Source organism: Caloenas nicobarica, chromosome 19 (assembly GCF_036013445.1).
Source record: "Caloenas nicobarica isolate bCalNic1 chromosome 19, bCalNic1.hap1, whole genome shotgun sequence".
Taxonomy (NCBI): Eukaryota; Metazoa; Chordata; class Aves; order Columbiformes; family Columbidae; genus Caloenas; species Caloenas nicobarica.
In genome coordinates this window covers 11,693,136-11,705,575 of record NC_088263.1, presented here as the reverse complement: position 1 = coordinate 11,705,575, position 12,440 = coordinate 11,693,136, and the positions used below count along the sequence as shown (strand labels likewise).

Sequence of the window (12,440 nt, the reverse complement as noted above, 5' to 3'; positions counted from 1 at the left end):
AAACAAATGTTGAACGTCACATTTACATTAACTTCTCACAGTTCAAATGGCAAGTTATCCACAACATAGTATGAATCATGCAGTAAGAAAAGGGAGGAATCTCCAGTTTCTTTGATTTATTTGTCATATGGTCGACTGATGTCAGTATCAGTGGCTTTAAAAAAAAAAAAAAAAAAAAAAAAAAGGTTTTAACATCCAAAACAAAGGAAGAGAGAAAGGAGGAAAAGGTCTAGCTTTCCGCAAAATCCGTTTCCTTTACAACGATGAGCTCAAGCCAAACCAAACCCGAGGCTGCTGACGAGCAGGGTCTTGTGTTCCTTCCGTGCTTGTCTCGTGGTCTGGTGCAAGCTGGGAATCAAGGGTATGGGACTGGCGGACGTGTTTTGTTTATATATATATATGTATGTAGGTAGGTATTAATATATATATATACATACATACATATATATGCACACAGATACAGTCTTCCTAAAAATGCTCTTTGCAGTCCAGAGGCAGCAGGAGTCACTGTGAAGGAAGAGCTGGGCAACATATGGCTGTAGAGTCTGCACTGGAAAAAGTCACTGGCTAAATATACGCCGGCTGTTTGTTTTCTTTTATTTTCATGAGGCGAAATAGGAGCTCTGCATAGAGTACAGCCTGTCAATGGGGTTTCCTACTCTAGCCTGCATGGAGTTAACTTCGGAAGAGGCAAGAAAACAGTCGCTCAAGCTAGTTAAAGAGGTATCACTGTCGATATCATGAAAAATGGAGTCGTTTCCTGCAAATGAAACGTATATGTTAAGCTGGGTTCTGTGCAGCCAGAGGAGGACACAGTACACATGGATGCTCATATGCTGCACACTGCAGCAAAAGGGAATGCTCCTGGTTTTGTTTGTACATGTTAACGTAGTTTTGCTCTAAGGGTCTGACCTACAAAGAGAAGGGCAGAAACCAACTCGCACAGGTCAGCTGGCAGCAGTGCCACCCACACCTGCCAGGATTTAATTTATAGTCGGGTCAGCAGCACAAAGGAGTCTCGGCTGACGATGTGAGCAAACAGCGGCGGGTGGGAGCAGATTCCCGGCTCCCTGTGAGCCCAGATCCACATTCACGGGGGCACCGGGGCCGCGGAGGCAGGTGGGACCAGACACGGATGCCCATGGCAGGGAAAAGCATCTGAGCCGTAACAGTAACCGTCTCCGTTTACACACAAGGTAACAGATCTACAAATGCGACAGGACCGAGGAGGAGACCCAGCTTCCCTGTCCTCAAGTGATCTACGGTTGGAAACACACTTTCACATACATACAGCACCTTTTCTTTCCCTTAGCAACTGAGATTTCGGCCTACTCCAACTCTCAAGGTACCAGCAAGAGCTCTAGCTCAAGTCCTGTAAGCACTAAGAAGTGTTAGTCCAGCTCTCTTCCTCATGCACTCATTTGAAATGGTTTGTGCTGTCTCCTGCACTGGCTTGGGAGCACAGAACCTGCCTCTCAAGGAGTTTTGCTTAGAAAGCCAAGCAAATTTTTAGCAACAAAATCAGAAGCCACCTAACGCTCATTTGCACTTCAGTATACTTCACTCCTCAGTTCCTCACAGGATTTACCAAATTGCCTGGTGTGTACCGTGGACTTGTCTCAGTGGGAAAAGTAATAACACAGACCCCACGCAGATTTGTTGTTGGCCCGTGCACGCCGTGCTCATGAAAGGGATCTGCACGTGGACCTCTAAGTGACATGCTCCTGGCCAGCAGAAACGAGTCTGACATAACAGGCCCTTGTGGGCTACAGCAAGGCCAACAATCACAGTCTGACAAATACACTTAAATTTTATTTAAATGCCACCTTCAATTGTCCAGAATAAATTACTAGGCATTTAATGCTTGTGATGCATTTGGTGTATCTATCCATTTGATGGTGTGTGGTCAGGAAATCATAAAAGCAAACCATCATCTTGATTTTGGGCAGAGGATAAAATTATGCAGGAGAAATGTCCTGTGGTGACACATCTCATAGTAGCTCATGAACTGTTCTTTAACAAATCCGTGCATCCAGTCTGAGGGATCTTAGACAGGTGCTTATTCATTTTGGAATGAACGGCTTATTTCTCTTTATTAGACCACTTTTCAAGGCACTTTTTCCCCAAAGCTTCTAAGAAAAAGGAAAAACTTGTGAGGGAGCTAGAATTTGGTACTGTTTATTTTTCAATGTCTTGGATAGTGGTTTAAAAAAGTGGATCCGGAGCGGTGATGTTGCTTGGTTTATCAGTTATCAGAATTATACTGTGAAATACTTCTGAAGGGTGTTCAGAGCCTGGGATGAGCTCTTTTCTAGCCCCTTATGTGTACATGACAATATACACACAAAGCTGACTGGTACAAATTCCCTGATATGAATCCCAGAAAAAACATAATAAAAGCTATCAGCTCTACTGAACCTGTGGTGTATCAACCAGCATCCAACCCCTGCTATTTCTGATGCGGCAGAATTATGCATGCCTTACCATAAGGGTTCATGTGGTCGCCTGGCATTTGTGGCGGGGTAAGACCCTGCTGAAACGGGTCTGTGCCATAACTGCTTTGATCCATTGCTACAATCTGCTGCTGTGGTGGTGCCAGTGGTGTGTAAGATGTCATCATCCCTTCCATTCGGTTGGACATCACTTCTGCAAAGCAAACAGGAGAGCACGGTCACTGCTTAGGAACAAAGAGGCAGCAGCCAGCAGCACCAGTTGCAACGCTGAACCCGAGCACAGAGTGGGCACAGCAAGCTGTGTCCTGTCGTTCGGAGGAGCCTTCCAAATTGTGTCTGAGAGTACCATCCTGAGCAGTAAGTTGAAGGACTTGTAATTTCTGAGTATATAATTTCTGGAGCTCCTGGTGGCTAGACCATATCTTCCCCAAGTCTGTCCTGTGCATGACATGGCCCTTTATTCTCTGACTTCAGTTGGTACCAGTTTTTCTGGCTCTGCATAAAGAGGCGGATTTGAGACTGCGAGGCCTTGGGAGTTGGAGAACCGCAAGAGCGCCCGGGGAGCAGCAGGACAAGGCCTGTGCCTGTGCCGCCCCAGCCCAGGGTCCAGCGCGCTGCGGGGCACAGGAGGGGCTGCCTGTGCCCCGGCTGCGGAGCGATGCTCGCGCTCCTGCTGACGCCTGCAGAGCATCATCCCCACTTCTCCAGGAGAAAACAAACTGGATGATCTACCTGGCGTGAGCCTTCTGGAGGTCTCCAATGAAAGAATCTCTGTACGGCACGCTGCTTCTAGAAAGGAGGTAACAGCTTCTGTGTCAGCACCTCCAGGGTCTGGCCCCATGGGAGAGCTCTGGGAGATCTGTGTGTGCCCACTGACAAAGGCACACATCACCCACGGCCTTGTGCATGCCCCATGTGGCTGTACTTAAGACATTATGTGAGAATGGCACTTCAAGAAACCTTGCAGATTCTTTTCCCCTTTGCCTTTATCACAAATCCCCTACCTTGCCCTAGCCGCTGCGAGTTCTGTTGCTCTTGCTGCTGCTGATGCCTTCGTGCCAGTTTCTTCATCTGAATAAAAGAGGAAGAACAGAACAATCTCATGGCTCTGAACGCAACAACTTTGTTTCCTTGAAAAACTCTCTGCAAATATTAAATGAATTAATTCAGACCATTTATATACATGCACACACCACTCTGGGTTCAGTTTCATTTCTAAGCTTAAACATTTCAGTTTCCAGCTCATATTTGCATGCAAAATTTACTCTCAACCTCACGTTGCTTTGAGCATAAGAACTTCATGTCTATGTTTGAAAGTTGCCTTTCTTGTATGGATGTAGACAGCAGTGCATGCAAAATATGTACAATACAGTCCCTGGGATCTCTGTAGTACGTACTGTGTCTAAAGGGAGGGGAAAACCTGCGTTGGAGGACAATTCACGTTTTACTTTTGAGAACCTGACAAACAACCTACCTTTGCTCTTTGGTTTTGAAACCAGACCTGGACAACTCGCACACTGAGTCCTGTTTCAGCTGCTAGTGTTTCTCTGACCTACAAGAGGAAATGTTTAATGACATCATTTTAAATATTTTTTCAAAAAACTCATCAGTTATGTTAGGAGAAATATGCCTGTACTTACAATAAAAACTGCATGTCCAAAATTACTTTTAAAAACTCCTCATATTTTTGCAGTTTGTTCAAGTTCTGCCATTCATGCCACTACCAGTTTCCTAAGCACTGAACAAATAGCCTGAGCTGTGTAAAATGACACTCAGTCATTTCATTATTTTTATTTTACCCACAAAATGGTTCTATGCAAATGGTGCAAATTTGGCTATGAACATTTTTAATATTTTTGAGGTACAATTTCATACTTTAAAATGGCAAGAAGGCACACTGTGCTGTCCCAAAAAACATACTTAGTATGTCAGCGGGAGAATGTCACGTTTTGAAAAAATGACGGCTTTCAGGATGCACCTCAATTTATTTTCCAATCAAACTTAGGAGGAAGCAATCACCTGGATTGCTTTGCGCAAAGATTTGCTGTTCATCAGGGAAGCAGCACATTATACCTTTCCCTGGCTGCTATAAACAAGATCAGCAGCAGGGTGAAGCTTCACAAAACGCAAGACTGGAAGGACAAGCGGTGGGACCAGCGCTGAGCACCCGTCTCACTAGACAGCAACTCCCACTGTGTGGGAAGGGCAGAAGACACTTGTTTACCTGGGCTCTGGCAGTCAAGGACCACTTCACAGTTTATAAGAACCAAACACTGCTGTTCAGCAGGAATCAGTCCCAGAGCTGCTCTGCACACTGTGGGCGAATACCCAGAAATAACTACAAGGTGCTGGTCGCCCCAGGCGGAAGCGGTATTTGGGTGAGCATCGCTGTACGCTGGCCTGGGCTCTCTGCTCGCTCCAAGGCACCTGCTGCTGGCCCAGGAAGGGGCAGGGGGCTATCGGGAGCTGTGGCCTGACCCTGTCACCCCCATGGTCGGGTGTCAGAGCTGACTTCAGGTCCCTGATGAAGCGTTTACCTTCCTACAGGGCTTGGAAGACACTTCAAAGGACGCTTTGAATGCTCGTCTCTGCTGTGTAGTTAGTATTGTCCTTGGTCGTTTAGGTCTTCTTGGGTCCTTCCCATCATCGCTTCCTTTTCCTTGGTTTACTTGTCCTTTGGTGGGCTTAACATCTCCATCTTCATCATCACTTTTAACTGGTGAAAAATAAACAGGATATAAAATCAGATGCCACAAAAGCATAAAAATGTGTTGAATTTTTAACTGAGGGCATGGGACCGATCAGGAGATGGAAATTCACAATATGCTTCAATAGTTCCAGGAATGGGGCACAGAGAGACTTTGGGCCCTTCCAGTGTCGCTTGGTCGCGTGTGCTGACCCGCGGCAGCCCCAGAGAGCACTGGGTGCCACCGCCCGCATCACCACAGCAGCACAACTGTGTCAGTGCAAATACCGCAAACATATCTCAAAGTCTGTTCAGCTAAATATAGCATAGACTCCAGTTATTGTTCTGAATATTTTGACACTCTAGAGATAATATTAAATATAATCTTTGCCATCTCATTTCTGCATCCCACAGAAAACACCAGTATTCTTTTTCTGTTTATTTCAATGTGTCTATATATGCATGCACAAATTTATTTTTCTTGGTAAATATATACAAATATATATGTGCTTGTGTAGACGAAATAGATTATTTATATTTTCTGTAGTTAAATGACAATTATTCATACAATCTGGTGATAATACATGTGTTAGTATATTGTACTTAGAAATCTCAATCTCAGTGGCAAAGGTTGAAGAGTAAGTACAAATTTTGTTGTGAAAAACAACTTCCAACTCAGCATATTTCACCAGACTACTGATTTTTCTTCAAGTAAACATTAATACACTATTACAGGGACATCAATGTGAAGAAACACAATGCAATTTTTAGATACTCAAAGATTACATTTAGGGAATTAACAAATTAGACTTTAATTCATTTTAGGGTCTGATTATTATGCACCTAGCAATCTAATCACCTTTTACTTTAATAAGCATCTTTTGCCTAATGATTAAAGAGAAGTTCAGTCATTTTAATAACCATGACATTATTAACTTTCCAGCATGCCATTTCTAAGGAAAGGTTTGTGAGGATTAATATTGCTCATTGGAGAGTTACTTTTGTGTCCAGTGGGTAAATATTTGATTGGAGGACACACACTCAGCCAGGGCTATGTGAAATCATCTGCTCTCACACAGGCATCTGGGACAGCTGTGTTTTCAACGTATTAGACAATGGGAGACAAAACATCCCATTTAATTTGTCAACTTGTTTTTCAGGTTTGGGTTTGGCTAACAGAGAACAACGAGGGGAAAAAGGCATCTCCAGGAGTAAGAAACTGCCCCTCGTGCCAAGGGGAAGCGGAGCTGAAGCCAAGGCTGGTTTGTGCCGCTGCGGCAGCGCAGTGCTGATCACACACACACAGCCGGGGCCTGGAGACCCCACCGCGCCCGGAGGGTCTTGGACCGCCCATGTCCGCATGGAAGGCAGGGGAGCGGGATCCACTCCCTACCCGCAGCCGCAGCATGGGCAGCGCTGCACCGGGCTGTGTCTGGACAGACAGGCGGACAGCGCGATGCTGGAGCTGGCGATGAGAATGACATGCTGAAGGGCAAATTCACGAAGAGCCCAAACCCTGTGACATGAGATTTACAGAGCAGAGCACTCAGAGTCCTGCAAATACAGTATGGCAATAACTAACATCCTGCTCCAAGAAAGGCCCCGGTCCTGCACGTCCTGCTGAGTCAGCAGAGACCTCTGTCCTGCAGCATTCCTGACATGAAAATATAACTCTCAGCCATGTGGAAAATACAGCTCTCAGATTAGAGATTACGGATAATTACTGCTCCTAGCTAAACTGGAATAATGCATTTTCCCATAAAGCAGAGGCAAACATTCATGTCATTTGTACGCCTAATGGAATGGTAACTGTTGATTTTCTTAGGCATTTTCTTGGGAAACAAGTGCTTGATTTTGATGGCTGGCAGCAATTTGCGTGCACGCTGTCTTGGGATCAGCCAGGGCACACTGGCAGTCCCCAGTCTCCTTGAGTGCATGTGGCACAGGCAGGAAGGCATCCCCTCCCTCCTGGAACTTCTTTGTCCTTCACTAAACAGCAAGTTAAGGATGGGCGTCAGGGATTGCTTTAGCTGTTCCTGCTAATTTGCATGGGCGGTATGTACATATGGATAAAGTGGATGTGTAAATGGATATACTTTTCTATCAGAAAGCTCTACAAACCCTTGCGGCTTTTCCAGTCAGAGCAGGTGTGGGAAAAGCTCACCTGAGTCTGAGTCGTCAGGGCTGACCGAGCTCAACAAGTCTTTCTCTTTTTCATAGTCACTTTTGCAGAGCAATTGCCCTTCCTTAAGAACAAATTCGTCCCCTTTCCTCAGCTGTCGTTCACAAACACAGCAGCAGAAGCAGCTTAAGTGGTAAACACACTCCAGGGCTCTCATCACGAATTCTGTCGGGGCGATTTTTTCCATGCAGCCACTGCACTTCGCAGCAAACAGCCTGTAAGAGAGAGGGGCAGTAAAGTCACTGCACAAATTTAAATACAGCAAATTCTTTAACTACAGATCAGCTTGGCTCATGCTTCTGCACACTGGGAGACTTGCATCCTTAGTCTTGGAAACAACATAGGCATGCAACTCATTCAAATCTCAACCCCTTTGGTCTAGGGGTTCCCAAATCACCTTTGCTGGATAAAAAACACTAAGATTTGTCCTTATCTCACTATTTTGTTCCTCTTCAAAAAGAGAAACAAAATGAAGCTCTCGGGGTTTGGATAACTTGTTCAAAACCAAATTTATTTTAATTCACCTTTTAGAGAAAGGGCCAATTCACACTTTTTTTTTTATATGGGCTCTACAGTTTCAGCACTTGAATCCTATTCTGAACAGATTTTCACGACTTTCCATTTTTGGTGTTGTCTGTCTCTGAGGAGGCTGATAAATGAACACAGAAACAAGCATGAAAACTCCATGCTATTGCTGAGGAGAAGATGACACACACACACAATCGCACACATGCAATTGATAAAGAGAGGAGTGAAATAACATGGCTTTTCTTTGGATGTTGAGTTATTCCAGAACAACCTGTCTCTGAAGGGAGTACTGTGCATTTTAAATGGTGTGAAACATCCTTTGGCAGAGATAAGATGTGATACAATCTGTTAAATTACCACTATAATCACAAGCTCTAGAACACACACTGTATTCCAGACTAGTTCTTCTTAAACCTTTCTAAACCCCCTCTTTCATCCATCATTAATTTTCTAAGATAAAGTTAGAATGATTTAGATTAATTTTATTTTGCTTTTCTAATGGCAACTGGGAATCTCCCTAAGTGAGCTTTTAGGAAGAGAGCTGCTTCAAATAAAGATGAATAGCTAAGCTACGTCCTTGTATCACACAGTGGGCTTGGTGATTTGAAATTCAGTGTCTTTTACAGCAATACATCAAAGTGCAAGGTGCATTAATATTTACATTTCAGCAACAAAATTAGCACAACTGTGCCCACGTGTTCACAGGAAAAAAACGACATTCTGCCTCTTAGGATGGGGTATGCCTATTTTTTTTTTCATCCTCAAAGTTATCCCCTTTTTTAGAAAAGGCAATTATCTCTGATTTCAGAAGGCACAGGCTGTGGTAGTTACTGATTCCTCCATTTTGTCTGAGCTGGGCAGTACAGCAAAATGGCAGCCAGGATCCTCAGCAAAGCCACGGACTCACAGAATGGGCAGAAGGAAAAAGGAAATGTAAATACATTTGCATAAGGCATCCAAGGAAAGGCCGAGTGCCCAAGAACTTGCGGGTTTTCCCCATCTGTATCTTTTGATCTAATAATAAATGTCTCTACTATTCACCTTGCTGGCTCGGTGTGGACCTGTGCACAACGACGAGGTAACAGTTGTGCGTCGTACAAGCCATGCCAGATGCGCTGAGTGGCTCTGTTTTGGGCACATAATGAATTAAATCTATTAAAGGGACATTGAGGCCACGCAGGACTCATGGCCAGTGCCAGTAAAAAGGCCACCTTATTTCATAGGTCTATTGGGTTTGTCTGTAAAGTTTTTCTTCTGCTGGGTGCAAACTTTAACAGAGAGAAATAAGATTTTACGTTCTGACTGGTAAACATCACAAAAATATGACAATGCTTTAGCTAGCAAATTCCTAAGCAGGAAACATTTTTATCTCTACACAAGAACATCTCTGAAAGGATTAAAACACAAAGAGGAAAAAAGAGCAAGCAGATTTTAAGCACTTTAAAAAGTTGTTTCTATTCAACTGCTTAAACCTATCCGACTCTGCTGAATTGAGCTTGTATCTTTTGTCCGAAGGCTGTTGGTACGATGGAGCACACTTAAAGACTCGGGAGCTCAGCAGCTCTGGTGTGCAGGTATCTGCCTCCCCTGACCGGCACAGCTCATCTGTCCCACGGTCACCCTGCGCACGCTGCAGGAAAATTCCACCGCTGGCGCTGGGAGGGATGGGACGGACCAGGAGTGGGACCAGCTCTGATGGGCTGTGCAGGGAGCTGCCACAGCAGGAGAAGCGGCCGCTGCTGTGCTGCAGCCTCGGGTTCCTGGCCCGGCTCCTTTTCCAATGGTCTGATAAATCTTTAAAAAGAAACTGCAGAAATGAGCGCGATCCTGCCGCTGCGGGTACTGCGATCTGCCTGAAAACCTCGGCGGCGCTGCTGCGGACACGGTGACAGAGCCCAGCGCCGCGGCCGCGCTGAGCAGAACGAGAACGCGGAGGGAGCGGCGGGCAGGGCGGCGGCCCCGGCCCCCCAGGACTCCTTTCCCTTCCCCAGAGGGACCCGCGGAGCTGCGGGCTCCGGCACAGCTCTGCGCAGCTCTGCACAGCTCTGCGGGCTCCGGCCCCGCTGCAGCCGGGCAGCCTGAGCGCGGGAACGGCCAGGCAGCAGCGGGGCCGGCAGCAGCGGGGCCGGCAGCAGCGGGGCCGGCAGCAGCGGGGCCGGCAGCAGGGGCAGCGGCGGCGGCAGCGGCAGCAGCGGGGCCGGCAGCAGGGGCAGCGGCAGCAGGGGCAGCGGCGGCAGCAGCGGCAGCGGCGGCAGCGGCAGCAGCGGGGCCGGCGCATCCGGCGGGTACGGCCGGACCTGACCCACGAAACATGCCAGCGTTCCGTGACAGCGAAAACACCGATGTAAAACAGTTCACAAATAATTTTAAGTAGGAAAGCACAAAGCCCCTGCACATTACTTCTATCTGGGACATAAAAACAACCGAGCTTTTTCTTAGCCTGCGCTGGGGAATGTATTTGTATTAAATTGTCTGAGCAGCATCTTTCCTGTCATTCTGCTTTACAGTGTTTTGGGTTTTTTTCTTTCTCTCCAAAACAAAAAGATATCTAACAAATATATAGAAAATATTTTTTGTTATTTACTGGCAATGGTGCTTTCACAGCAATGTTTCCAAAGGCAGTCTTTTCGTTATAACAAACTACATTGTTGCCAATGTAGCATTAACTCATCCAAACTAACATTAAATTGGACTGACAACACTGCACGGACTTCTTATCTGTAATTTGTCTGTCGTATAACATAAGAAAATTCCATACTCGGTCCTCAGGTACCCTCTGCATTACAACATGCGCTCACACAAATACACACACAGACTGTGCCGTGTTGGATTCAATTCTGAGATTATAAAATCTTCATTAAATCTATGTTATAAAGTGTTTATAGGTATTTTTTCAGCTTCCAGAGAGTAACCCAAGGTTATGCACTCTTTTTGCACAAGGCAATCTCACAACAGGAAACTAATCTTGACAAATGACCAGACTTTGATATCTGTGATCTAAACCACTGCTCATTAGACTGTTCATTTTATAAACGAACGGTAATAAACCTGTTGAGAAGTGTAGGATAGCAGGAATACTTTACAGATCACCCCTTTACAGGTTTCAATCAAAGCCATAAATTTGAAGGGGAGAATGCAGATATTCTGTGCTGAGACAAAGAGTCAGTCCCACACCAACCATATTTAAAGAAATATTTCTTTTGCTTTCTATACATTTTACAAATAATTTGCATAACTCTGCCTTTTTACCCCCATGGCTGATTATCTCCAGCTCTCTTAAGTTAATGTCAAACCTCAAAATCCTTGGACTTGTTAAAGTATGTGGAGAGTGGAAATCAAATGCCTTTATTAGAAGCCCCAGGAAATCTCCCGACTCCTAAGCACAACGAAAACATTCCAAAGAAAATTGTTCAATGAGGACAAAGGAGAAAAGCAGAACAAGAAAACCTTGTTTTGAATCAACGATTGCAAGAGTTTTATAAATAAATTCTGTTGCCTGGACAATTTTGAAAGACAACTCAATAGGTTTAGGAGTTTTTAAGTGTGTTTGCCTCTATGCCTGAAACACTTGGGGGATTCAGCTGAGCTAAAGCTTGGAACAATGGTCTGTCTGTCCATTGGAGTATTTGTCATAATTGCTGTGAAGCAACTTTACATTACTATATAGTCAAAAAGTCTTCGCCAGCTAAAGCTGGGTGAACTTAACACATTAATTTTGCATATATTTTAGAAGCAATGAAAACACTAAGACATGTGGTCCTGTCTTTAAACAGTAGATGAAAATGTTCAGCAGTGGAAGAGGCCATAAAGATTTTATTTGTTAGGATATCCCTCTGAAGTCAGGCTGAATCAGTAATCCTCAGAAACAACCACCGTTACATGATCCATTGTGCCTTCCTGCATGGGCACAACCATCTGGTGTTCCGCCCGTCCCACTGATTTATTATCTCTCGCGCAGTTATCTTGCAGTACGGCTGACCCTGCTATGCTCCTGAGAATCACAGTTCTGCTGTTTGCTCTTCTGATGTCCTGACAACCACCCATTACCTTCCTATTGCTCACCCAGGTCCCTCATTTCCTCCTGTCTGTGGGCAAATAGATTTTAATTGTTTTATTATAACTAATTTAATCTGTGCTGAGAGATGTCCATGTGCAGTGCAAAATTTGCTGTTCATATTAAGTGTGGTTCAAGAGGTTTGTTATACAGGACAGAGGTATAAAAATAGACTAATTCAGTCAGGTTGTTTATTTACTGGACCTCTGCCGTGAAGCAGTAAATAGGAAGTTATTAAGCCATGTTTGATATATGCAAGAGGACAGATGCTGCTGTCTGCCTGTCAGAGATGTCAAATCGTTTTGCTTTCTGTGTTATTCTGACATTAACTGTTGCAAGAAACCAAAGCGGATATCTGACTTTTCTTTATTTAATAAATATACAATGATGGTGATCACAAGCTTTTGTAAATATTGTAGGTATAGCCTCTAGCTCTGATGCTTTTCTTTCTGAAAACGGCCTGTATATGACATCTCTATCGTGCCTATATACCAGCTGGGAGTTTGCTTGGCACTCGTATAGTACAAAATATGCTAG

The 12,440-nt window shown here is 44.8% G+C and overlaps 1 protein-coding gene across 2 annotated transcripts in view; it reads right to left on the bottom strand.

Annotated features, from left to right (window-relative positions):
* Nucleotides 1-602: 602 nt before the first annotated feature.
* The window catches only part of LMX1B (LIM homeobox transcription factor 1 beta), an 83,199-nt gene continuing 71,361 nt past the window's right edge, over nt 603-12,440 (bottom strand). The window contains exons 3-8 of one of the 2 annotated variants that reach the window (XM_065648655.1): nt 7,304-7,536; nt 4,991-5,169; nt 3,928-4,005; nt 3,458-3,524; nt 2,485-2,646; nt 603-760 (exon numbers count right to left, since the gene is read on the bottom strand). In XM_065648655.1, coding sequence (XP_065504727.1) covers nt 603-760; nt 2,485-2,646; nt 3,458-3,524; nt 3,928-4,005; nt 4,991-5,169; nt 7,304-7,536 — 877 coding nt within the window. The remainder of the gene's footprint in view (nt 761-2,484; nt 2,647-3,457; nt 3,525-3,927; nt 4,006-4,990; nt 5,170-7,303; nt 7,537-12,440) is intronic. The other variant, XM_065648656.1, reaches the window with a different exon arrangement.